Source organism: Prunus persica, chromosome G3, assembly GCF_000346465.2.
Source record: "Prunus persica cultivar Lovell chromosome G3, Prunus_persica_NCBIv2, whole genome shotgun sequence".
Taxonomy (NCBI): domain Eukaryota; kingdom Viridiplantae; phylum Streptophyta; class Magnoliopsida; order Rosales; family Rosaceae; genus Prunus; species Prunus persica.
Window position 1 is genome coordinate 3,562,316 of NC_034011.1, and position 12,403 is coordinate 3,574,718.

At 37.2% G+C, this 12,403-nt stretch overlaps 1 protein-coding gene across 2 annotated transcripts; it reads right to left on the minus strand.

The window, feature by feature from the left end:
* LOC18784264 lies at positions 6,292-12,401 on the minus strand. 2 transcript variants are annotated; one of them, XM_020560235.1, is made up of 7 exons: positions 12,108-12,401; positions 11,309-11,403; positions 10,523-10,612; positions 8,346-8,398; positions 8,024-8,129; positions 7,317-7,431; positions 6,292-7,203 (listed from the first exon to the last, which is right to left on the minus strand). In XM_020560235.1, the coding sequence occupies exons 1-7, from the start codon at positions 12,334-12,336 to the stop codon at positions 7,187-7,189; spliced, it is 705 nt and encodes a 234-aa protein (XP_020415824.1). In that variant the 5' UTR covers positions 12,337-12,401; the 3' UTR covers positions 6,292-7,186. The 2 variants fall into 2 exon arrangements, with proteins under 2 accessions (XP_020415824.1, XP_020415823.1); XM_020560234.1 differs by having other exon boundaries at positions 11,243-11,403.

Consider the following 12,403-nt stretch of genomic DNA (forward strand, 5'->3'; position numbering starts at 1 on the left):
ATAGCTATTGACATTGCGTGGCGCCATTTTGAACGACATGTAGTTTCGCAAACGAGGGTTTATAAAATTCCATGAGAATTGGCCCAAATTTAAATCCAGAGCCCAAATCCAAATGAAACTTTTCCGAAATGGACTCGTTTTTATTCAACTTAACTCATTTTTTCGCTGATTTTTATTGAGATTTTCTATTTAAATCCCACACTTCTCTTTATTCACTCCAAGGGCTCGTTTGGTACGTCGGACTGTACTGACTAATTTCCGTCGGATAGTATTAATCTGTTCCGGAGAGTACTGACTATTTATCCATAATATTATAAGGCGTTTGGTGCTGTTCCGGATAAATAATCTGACTAAGTTATACTGTGTTTGGTGATGTTTCGGATAACATCAGATCAGACTATTTATAAATTAAAAAAAATAAAAAAAATCTTTGATAATTTTAATGGAAATTGAGATTCAAATGACACAAATTTTTTTTTGGTAAGATTCATATGACAAGATTTGTTTTTCAATTGTTTTTGCCAAGATTTTTTTTCATATAACCCATTATCATAATTGTAGTATCTCATAAAAATTCCAACATACTCGCATACGTTAATAAAAACAGTACCAAATAATGTATAATTCAAAGTGATCACATATTAAGGTGCTAAGAGCAAAAGAGAAAGTTGTTCATAAACTAAACTACATCAAAGAGTGAATCACAACTCCCTCGCCCCAAGTAAGAGAAGAACAAATGCTTTTCTCATAGCACCATCCAATGTCAAGAATGTTTTTTCATCACTTGCTTTCTCCAAAATTAGCCGTAGTGCCTTAATTTGGTCATTAATAGACAAGTCCATCTTTGCTTTTCTAATAGCAATTGACAAAGAAAAAAAAATGGTTCCTAGAATTCAGGTTCATACAATTTTAATTTTGTAATTTTGCTCTCCTAGTCGTCATGTATGTATGTATTCAACTAAACTACCAACTCTAGCACAGTTTTTTATTTTTGGACGAAAATTGGCAATACTCTGTTTAATACCAACAATCTAAATATTTCCACAACGTCGAATCACTATATCACATACAAAGAAAACATTCGATTAAAAAAAATGCCAAAAAAAAAAATTCATAACCTAATTTCCACTAAAAAATTGAAATATATAAAGCATATTGGAGAGAGTATGAAAAAGAGAGAGAGTGAGAGATGGATACCTAGAGAAGAGTGAAGAAAATAACTTGTGGAGAAGATAGTAGAGAACAACCCTAGGGAGAAGAAGATGAAAAGAGCGTCTGATTTTTTTCGTAGAACGCGTGTTCTTTTTCTCTAGCCGTATAATTAAGCGTGTATTATCTAAACCGGGGTGTGTGGGTTGTATTAGTTAGTCAGGTAAGGAGAGTATTAAAAGCCCAACCCGTATAAAATAGTCGGGTAATTAAATAATATAAGTTGACACCAAACACCTAACATAGACTATTTACTCCTATCCAGAGTCTAATATGGTGTACCAAACGAGCCCATCATTAAGCTGTAAGTTTTATTATTGTGTAAAAAGACAAAAAAGGTCATCCAACTTCATAATTAACCCTAGTACATCTATACACACACCCCGTACACCCCACCACTCTTCATATTAAGTTTTAGAAGCCTCTTTCCAACTCTCTCTCTCTCTCTCTCTCTCTCTCAAGTTCCCAACTCAACAATACCCAAGTGTTAGAATTCCAATTACAATTCTTAGAGAGAGGTAAAGCTGTTCTCTTTCTCCAGAAAGTATTAAATTTTGGATTTGGGGTTTCATTTGTTTGTGTTTTTTTTGCTTGGAACAAAGAAAATTGTGAGGTTTAAATAGAAAATCTCTTTTAATTCTTATTTTTTCAGTTTGTGGTGTATTTAAGGTAGTTTGGGAAGATAGTGGAGTTTTCTTAGAAATTGTGAAAATTTAAATTAAAAGTTGAGGTGAACTTAGAACATGGGGTGAACTAAGAGCAAGTCCAGCAGTGCTGTTGGACTCGGGCTGGGGGGGGTTTGAGTGAAAAAACGAAGTCCAGCAGCCAAGACTCAGCCCGGGCGAGAGTGGGGGCTACCAAAACGGGCAGGCCCGAAGGCGATTTCGGCCCGAGCTCGGGCCCGAGGGCACGCGCCAACGTTAAAAAAAATTTCAAATCACCACTACAGTGGCCGCCAACGGGTACTTGACACGTGGCAGCCTCTGGTCGCTCCGATTGGAATTTTTTCTTCAATCCAACGGCAGCCAATTTTTCTGCAATAAAAAATTAAAAAAAAATTGAATTTTTTTTTAAAAAATACACAAAAATTACAGAATTTTTTGTGTATAAATACCAACCAATACTCTTCACTTTTAACACCAAATCCTCATATATTTTCTTCTCCTTCTACTATTGTTCACTTTATCCTCAAAATTTATTCACTTTCTATTCAATATTTTTTCACTTTGAAGTTGTAATTTTTTTCTAGCATATTATGGGTTCTTCTAATGAAAATGGAGGGGCATGGAGCATGATGGAAGATGTTAGCTTGTGTGAGGCTTGAGTCTAAGTTAGTCATTGTCCCTAACGGGCAATGAGATTAAATTTTCTCATATGTGAAAAAAAATTCATCAAGCATTTTGTGAAAGGGCAATTGGTTCTACACGTACAGAAATGGCATTATCCAGTAGGTGGAAAGTTCTTAATAAAGAGTTGGGGAAATGGAGAAATGCCTTAGCAAAAGCGATTGACAACCATCGAAGCGGAGAAAATCTTAGCAGCGAGGTAAATTATTTGTCATTTTTCTTCCATTAATTTCTATGTCATATTAATTTTTATTTAAATGTTTCTTGCAATTTATATATTTTGTGAATATGTCTCTAGTTTTTTTTAATACATGTTGTATTTTTTTATTATTTCTTTAATTTCCATTAGTTTTTTTTACATGTTGCATTGCCAATATTTTAAAAATTCTCTTGCATTTCCATTTCATTTTTTTTTATAGATTATACAAGCACAAATGTGGTTTGGTGCTACTGGCCAAGGGAAAAAAAGTTTCAACCATACCCATTGTTGGGAGGTGGTGAAGACTTGTAAGAGATTCCAAATTATTCCAACTGGTCCGACGGTAGTCTTGAACGAGACTCCACTTCATGAGACGCCGACATCGGATTCACCTATGAATTCCCCGATGAGTACCGAGTCACCCATTGAAAATAATCCAAGGCCTATTGGAAGGAAGGCGGCGAAGGCGAAGAGAGGGAGTAATTCTAGCAAGAATGCATCTCAATTTTTAGAGGAACTTTCAAAGCACCAAGCCATGAGAATTGAAATGGACTTGAAACAACAAGAGCACGATATGGCTATTCAAGTAGAATATGCAAAAGAAAGGGAGTATGTACGCAAAGAAAGGGAGTATGTACGCGAACAAAACATTGAAAAAAAAGATCGGGAAACCATGGCCATGGATACAAGCCATATGTCCCCTGAAACAAAACAATTTTGGAAGCTAGAACGAAGGGATGTTATGAGACGAAGACTTTTTCGTGACGATGGACCTAGCAACACGGATTGGTTAAATGATGGAAACCATTAAAATAGTTTGTTTGCCTTTCATGTCTTAGTTTACTTGCCTTTGATTTCATTGTATTTTTTGTTTTCTTTAATTCATGTACCTTTGATTTCATTGTATTTTTTGTTTTGTTTAATTCATGTACCTTTCATTTCATTGTATTTTTTGTTTTGTTTAATTCATGTATTTTATTTTATTATTAGTTGTATTGCTTTTCTTTTAATCAATAAAGAAAATATTCAACAAAAATCCTTTTTATTCAAAACATTCCATACATAAAAAACAAACCACAACCAAAGCATAAAAAATAAACAACCCACAACCAAAGCATAAAACATAAACAACCCACTCACAACCAAAAATAAACAACATACAACATAAACATAATAAAATAAAAACAACTTCTTCACTTCACTTTATTCACCTTCATTTCCTTCATTGCCTTTCACCGCCCATAAATGCTCCATCAAGTCAACTTGACGGTGTTCATGAATATACGACGATTGCATCTCCGTGTAGCGATCAATCATACGGGGCATGAAACTACCGTCTCTAACCAACGGTTCATGCTGCACTACTTCTCCATTTGGCCTCACTGGTTTTTCATAAATTCGTGTTAGGGCCGTGTCCATGGGATTTAGTTCATACACGTCATCAGCATCGTAATCATATTCATCTTCCACAATCTTGTTATGGAGGATGATACAAGTCATCATTATACTCCTAAGCACCTCCTCATCAAATAGACGTGCCGTGCCCCTGATAATAGCCCACCGAGCTTGAAGGATACCAAAGCACCTCTCAACATCTTTTCTGTACCCCTTTTGATAGCGAGCAAAAATTTTTTGCTTATGGGATCGGGGATGTGGAATTGTTTTCACAAATGTTGTCCACCTCGGGTATATGCCATCAACTAGATAATATCCGGTCTGGTAGATGGTATTGTTAATTTCATATGTGATATTTGGGGCTTCACCTCTCAAAACATCATTGAACACCGGGGATTGACCTAGGACATTCAAATCGTTTTGAGATCCGGCAACTCCGAAGAAGGCGTGCCAAACCCATGTATCAAAACCAGCAACTGCTTCCAGGATGATACTTTTCTGCCCTTTTCTATTTCCGTAGTCCCCTTGCCAAGCAGTTGGACAATTTTTCCACTGCCAGTGCATGCAGTCAATGCTACCAATCATGCCAGGGAATCCTCGAGACTCAGCTTTTTGGAGAAGCCTTTGCAGGTCCCTGGGCGTAGGTTTGCGGAGGTAGTCTCTGGTGTACAGAGTTTCCACTGTATCACAAAATCGCACCAAGCTCTCCAAAACAGTGGACTTCCCCATCCGAGGAATCTCATCCACCTGATCAGCAGATGACCCATACGCCAACATTCGTACCACAGCTGTGAACTTCTGCTCTGGAAGAAGTCCCAAATTTCCAGCACAATTTCTCTTTTGAACAAAATATTCATCATAATTGCAAATATCATGCATGATTTTTTTGAACAAATGAGGTTGCATTCTATATCTCCCTCGAAAATGAACATCAGAGTACAGAGATTGTGGGATAAAATAATCTTCCATAAGATTCTTACCCCGGGAATGTCTATGTCTGTCCACATTTGGGCGACGGCCTTCTCGTGAACCACGGCGAGCCTGCTTTTCTTCCTCCAGCAAAGCAACTGCTATGCCAAGTTGCTCATCTAGTTCTCTCTGCTCCCTTTTGCTTGCAGTTCGTCTACGCATTCTTTCTCTAGTTTCTCGCTCTTGCCTCTCTAAAACCTCTTCCATGTCTGCCATTGAGAATGGAGAATGAAATCTAAAATTTGAGAAATGGAAATGTAGAGAAGAACTGGTGTGGAGGTATGAGCTGAACCTCTGATTTTATAGAAAAATGTACACAGATAGATATGACACGCGGCGCAATCTTAGAGGGTGAAAATCTTTTCTGAAATTTGAAATTCAAATGAAATTTTAAAATTCAAATTTATCTGAAATTTGAATTTCGAAATGTATCTGAAATTTGACATTTTGAATTTATCTGAAATTTGAATTTTGAAATGTATCTGAAATTTGAAATTTATTTGAAATTTATCTGAAATTTGAAACCGAAAATCTTATCCGATATGAATAGTATTGACACGTAGGAACCCAAAAATCTTATCCGAAAATATTATCCAAATTAATTGTTTAAGTAAACAAAGTTGTGAAAAAAACAAAAAAATGAATAGTATTTGCCATGGCAAGCCCCAACTACTGGAAACACATTTTGTTGGAGGGGGCTAGGGCTAATCTTGTCATAGCAAGAGGCAACTAGTGGAAATGCTCTAAGAGAAGTGTGAGGTTTAAATAGAAAATCTCTTTTTTTTTTCTCCCAACCCTAGCCTCATTTCTTGAGGGCCGCTCAAGGGGGGAAGTGGTCACTGACCCTCCTCCCTTCCCCATAGCCCCCCTCCCTCCCTCCCTCCCTCCCTCTTCTCCTTTTCTGTTCTCTCCCTCCATCTTTTTCTGGTTTTTTTACCTTCTCCCCTGTCTTGGGCTTTTGGTGGAGCTGGTCTTCTTTCGGTTTGAGCATGTTTGGCTGTGTCTGTGGCTCTCTTTGATAGTTGGGTGCTTCTCCCTCTGTGGTGTCTGCTTGTGCCTTATACTATGTGCTGAGATTAAATGTCTGATGCCAATTTTGTGTCCTTGGTTCTCCACCAAACAACCCCTTCAACCAGATTTATTTCTTCCTCAACTTCTCATCCTCTTTTTGCCTTATCCTCTTTCTGGATCTGGAATCTCCTTTGGGATACAACAACCATATCTATAAGCGCTTTGTCGCTCATTTCTCGGATTGTATTTAGAGCTTTTGCTACGGTTCTTGCTCTGGTGCTTGCACCAATATTCTCCATTCTCTTGGTTTCGGTGTTTTGATATATACCTTGGTGTTGTGATTGGTTGTTGTTTTCTCTCAGGTGCATTGGCAGATTTAGGTGTGATGGAGAAGGTGACTTTTGGAGGAAGGTTCGAGGGCTGATGTGTTTCCAATTTTTGGGGAATATCTATTTTTGGTGGAAGATCAGTGGGTCTCTATGTGCAGCAATGCTGGCCTGTGTGGTGGTGGTGTATCCCGTCCTTGTTTTAGTTTAATCTTCTCTATTTGTGGCATTTCGATCCTTTAACTGGCCTTTTTGGCCTTTGTATTCTCTATTTGTTTCTTCCCCATTTATGAGTTTTGAATGAATATGATTGATTCCGACCAAAAAACAAAAAAACTCATTTTAATTGGGTTTTCTTACAATGAATGGGATTGTAATTTGTACATACAATTTGAAAACCCAATTCAACTGAGAAACAAGCAAATCAAAATCTACTCCTATTTTTCATTTTATTTTATCATTGGTACCCATCTCAAATGTGATCATGCATAGTCGATGCATAAAAAGGGAAAAAGAATACTTGGATGACATTTGAGAATTGCTCAAAAACCCAGGATTTTGCTCAAAATTCTCTATGTGAATACAAAAACATATGATATAATGAGTAGTGACTGTTCTATATCCTACACAACATTTCTCAGTTACAGTATCGCTAGAACTGAACAAATTCGTACTCGGGGCAGCCTTCTGCTTACGATACAAACAGAACACCTGATTTCAGGCCATCTTCATTAACTAGGAGCCTTGCCTGCCAAGAAGAAAAAGGGAAATAAAGTAGATTGTTGAACAAATGCATGACAATAGATAGAAAAATAAAGAAGCATACTGTGTCCACAAAGGAAAAGGCTTGTGTTGACTTACCATTTACCTCCTCAGGCTCCTGTGAAATCAACTGCATAGAAGAATCAGTTGAGAATCCCAGCTTAATCATGACTTCTTCTAAACGCTCCATATTTGTCAGGTAGAGATAACCAACCTACAAACATGCAAGGTGACTTTATGTTAAACAAGACAGAAGCTAGTTCTTGACTACTGAATTAGAAGTAATTTTGAGGATCTTAAATTTAAACAAGCATGTTGAATATTAGGGTTTAGATAGCCATCAAGAACATGCTGGATGATTCAAAATAGACTACAATTCATATGTACGCATGTCTGCTCGTATGCTTAGGTGTGCATATGTATTTATGTGTATGTGTATATTGTTATGTACATAACAATACAGCTACATCCTAAGATTTCCTGCATCTAGTAACTGTACTATGGAAAATCCCAACATGCCAATGGCCTTCAGGACAAACAGCACCTCCTCTTTTAAGAATAAAGGTAGTTTTAATTGGCCATCCAGCAATTTTATGGATTATTCTGGATAAACCGGGGAAATAGGGTCTCATACTACAAAAATCCCTACATGTGGGTGTGTTTGTTTTTGTTTTCTTTTAAATGGACATCAATTGGAACATGACACATGCACCAAACAGGGATGTCAACTTCCTTTAGGAATCCACAAGTTTAAAATTCAGATGCTGATAGTGAATCAAGGACACCACAAGGTCAAGGGCACTGACTAATGTTTCCAGTGAAGATGCTCTATTATAAACTGCCACACCAGCACGCTTTTTTGTTCGTGTTTTAGCAGCTGAACTAATATTCTTTCCCCATTTGAGAACATTCCTGAAGCAAAAATTATCAAATGACATAAGTCAGCATAACAACCACTGCACTTGAAAAATATATAATTTTATATCAGCACATCCATCATAAATTTTTTTCAAAAAATTACCCTCCACATGATGAAGGGATCCTGCAGTTATCCTTGATTCATTTTATGATGATAGTTCTGATATACAGAACCAAGAACAAATACAACTGAGCATGGAATCTACTGACCTTTCTTCGTCTGATAAAAAATTGTCACTCAGAAGTTTCTGGAGCAGTGCATCCTGAAATGCAAAGAACAAAAGTTTAATAGTTTCTAAATTAAAAATAAAGAAAACAAATGCTGAGTTTTTCTTAGTTAACCCATTTGCGAGTCACAATAAATCTAATGTAGGAAACACATAAGCTAAAAATATTCTTGTTTTATATGGCAATTACATGGAAAAAAAAACACAAGAAACACATTCCTTTGACAAGTATGCTCTATTCCAAAATCCTACAATTCATTGATTCTTCCGGATTCAGAGGGAAGGCAGAAGATGAGTCTATATGTTTGCACACTGATTCCGACTTCCATGAATGTTACAACAATTCTAAATCGCCGGAGTCGAGTTCTTCTCAGCCAGGGAGAATTGATGAGGACATCTTTGTCAAACCCATTAGGGTTTACAAAAGAAAGAGATGGAAGAGGAAATCATTTAATTTCGTCTTTAAATCTGGCAATTTTGTATTCCTGCAATTAGTTTCTAACTTGTTCTCAAAGTTTTCCAGATTTTAGTAGGATTTTTAGTTTTTCCAGATTTCAGTAGGATTTGTAAGTTTCCTAATTTATTTGGATTAGGATTTCCTTCCTAGAATAAGTTTAATTTTCCTTTTCACTCTAGGGTTAGATTATTATAAGTACCCCTTCTATGTAATTCATTATGGGGGTTGAGATTTGAGATATTAAGAAAAGTTTATTTTCCAGAGATTGGAGAATCCTTGGTGTGAAGCGAAGACATCTTTTCCATCTACTTTCTGTTTGTTCCTTTGTTTATGCTTCCGCTAAACTACGTAAATCTACAATTCACCTGTGTCCTACATCAAATTTGGTATCAGAGCCTGGTTTTCGTTTTCTTTGGGTTCAAATTTTTTGAGTATTTCTTGTTCTTCATGCCGTGTGTCGAGTGGTGGCTCCGACTAAGCCTGGAAAGACAGACGAGCCAGAGACAGACTTTGAACGTCTTGTTCAGATGATGGAAAACATATCAAAGCAAGTGGCAGATTCGAACACTAGATCCGAAGACCGATTCAGACTCATGGAACGTTGCCTTGCAGACATAGAAGCAGCTAATCAACATGACAAAGCAAGTGTGAATGGAGAAGAAAGGAATCATGATCGACAACATCATTATAGAAGGAATGATCGAGACGGTGAGAGACATCATGATAGGAGGAATGATCGAGATGCAGAGAGACATCATGATAGGAGGTATAATCGTGACGACAAAAGACAAATTTTTTATTTGTGGCTATGAGCAAGACCCTGATGAAAAGGTGATGAGATCAGTGACACTTGATGCTCCTAATTTTGATGGTGAGCTAAATCCTAAATCATTCCTCAACTGGTTAGCCACCATGGATCGCTATTTTGAGTGGCATGACATGTCTGAAGCTCGAAGGGTGAGATTTGCTAAGATAAATAGGTGGGTCAAGCTGGATTGTTTTGGACCAATGTTGAAGTACAGCTAGAGAGAGCTGGTGAAGAACCAATCATCCATTGGGGTGAGATGAAAGAGAAGGTTGAAGCAGAAATATGTACCATTATCCTATCAACAGTGTTTGTTGGACAAGTGGCAAACTCTTCGTCAAGACAACATGTCAGTTGCGGAATATATTGCAAAATTTGAGGAATTCATGTTGAGATTTGAGATATTAAGAAAAGTTTATTTTCCAGAGATTGGAGACTCCTTGGTGTGAAGTGAAGACATCTTTTCCATCTACTTCCTGTTTGTTTCTTTGTTTACGCAAACTACCTAAATCTACAATTCACCCTTGTCCTACATCAGGCACCTAGACAGCTATTGGCAGCTGAAATAGAAAGGAGTGACACATTTTATTATTTACTGTCTACAAGGACATCTCTGGGACTGAATGACTACTGATGCTGGATGCATGTCCTCAAAATAATGAAGCATTTTATTTTCTTCTTCTTTAATGTTGAGTGGTGTGGGACGTAATGAAAATAATCTTTAGGTTTATTAAAAGATTAAAAGCTAATGCAGTTCATTGGATAGTGAACATCATTAATACGAGGGAGCACAAGAAAACAAAAATTTCAGAGACACATATCAGCATGGAGGGAACAAAATCCTTATAACACCATGACATTGCCTATATCACACAAACATTAGCACAGTATATCATACCTGTGCTTCACAACGTACAACTGCCATCACACGATCATTATATTCTTCGATACTCAGGGGAGGAAACAAAAAATGCCTGCGAACATACAGCTGCATAATAAATAGTGATAGTAAGTCATGTAGGAAGGTTAAACTTCAGAAGTAGAGTAATTATGTCAATCATAATACTGAAAAGTAGGCACCATAAAGGTATATGCTTTTCTCTCATGCTCTCCAAATGATCAAAATATAGATTTGCATTCTGCATATGGCATTAAATAATCTTTAGACCTTTTACACTAAAATGCCCATACATGGGTGCATTGTTGAATAATTTCTTTGCATTTTTCAGAACAGTTTTTTTGCAATATGATCATGTTGTTTTGAATTTTTATGAACCCCTGTTCCTGTGCTAGGGATCCCTGGACCTGTTGGTGTGCAGTTCTGCTACTTACTAATCCATCTTCGTGTCAGAATACAAATGCCTCCACCGTAATGGTGGCGCTTCCATATGTGCACACAGAAGCACATCACTCATCTTAACGTTAAAGACTAATTAATATAAACTTCAGAACAAAATATTATGCCTCATTGCTGATGGTATCTTTTGGGGATTTTGGTCCTGTAATGATGCACATGTTCAATACAAAATTTACAGTTACATGCGTCCTGAATATTGGTTATGTGCAGTTGCATATAGTAAAACAAATGGCACAAAACTAACTTGAAACTGAAACACACCTCGTAAATGCAATCACCAATATAAGCTAATGATGCCGCATTGAGTACAGACCGAGGCTTCTGTACCTTTGGAGGACTAGGCAGACGCTTCTGTACCTTTGATGGACTAGGCACCCATCGCTCATAGCCCAAGTATAACTCATCGGTTCGTACTGTTTCCCCTGCAAAATAATATTGCTAAAGACCATTACCACAATGCTTCATACATGAACATCGGTATTAAAGGAATAAGAGAAAACATCGTGAAAAATAACTAATTAAAAAAAATTAGGCGGTTATCTCACAAAATGAAGGTTTCAATCTTATATTTGTCAAGCTTATCACCTAAATTCACGAAAACTATATATACACGGGACTTACAAAAACCTGCAATTCTTGGTAAAAGCCCATGAAATTGTGCTTACTCAGCTATTTTTCTTATCCAAGCTGACTTTAATTCTTTTGAGAAACGAAGACAGCATAACACAGAAAACTGAGAACCCAATTTTTATTAACTTTCCGCAGTTTTCCCAACAACCGAGCAATCATTTAGGTAAGCAAAACTCACTTTTTCATTAATCAAACCAACAGAATTCAAGCACTCTCTCAAATTTTCTCATTTCCTTTTCAATTTTATCAGTATTGAAATGAGCAGCTCAAACTAAACATTTAAGGACCCAGCAGAAACAGAAAAATCTTAACTGAGAAATGTTTTCATTTCCCATAATCATAAACAACAAAACCCACAACAATTCTAGTACTCTAACGTTTTATCATATTATCCTCAACTTTCTCAGCAACCCAGAAGCACAAAACCCAAAAATTGGCATAGTCAAACAAACCCAGAAGAGAACGAGCACGCAGAAAGAATTGGTGAATGGAATACCTTGAGCTGGGCGTTTGAGAAGGTCAAAAACGGAGGTAGTTGTGGCAGTTAGGGTGACAGTTGGAGGGGTTTTGGTGGTGCCGGTAGCAGTGCTGGGGTTTTCGGGTTTGGGTATCTTTCTCGGGGTGTTGCGGTTGTATGAGAGTCTTTGTTGTGTATCCAATGAAGCTCTCACTGTCACTACTCTCACACCCATCGCTGAAGAAGAAGCCATTGATAGAGTTTGCATACTTCCTCTCTTGCTTGCTCGAGTGGGAGAAGCTCCAAAATCCAAATGAACCGGATTTCTTTGTACT

What these genes read in the sequence shown, in the direction of transcription:
- LOC18784264 (XM_020560234.1), bottom strand. Translation starts at nt 12,336, where the DNA reads ATGCAAACTCTATCAATGGCTTCTTCTTCAGCGATGGGTGTGAGAGTA. An exon ending in TTGGTGATTGCATTTACGAG is followed by an intron (nt 10,613 to 11,242) that starts GTGTGTTTCAGT and finishes TTTATTATGCAG; the next exon opens with CTGTATGTTCGCAGGCATTT. An exon ending in TTGTACGTTGTGAAGCACAG is followed by an intron (nt 8,399 to 10,522) that starts GTATGATATACT and finishes TTTGCATTTCAG; the next exon opens with GATGCACTGCTCCAGAAACT.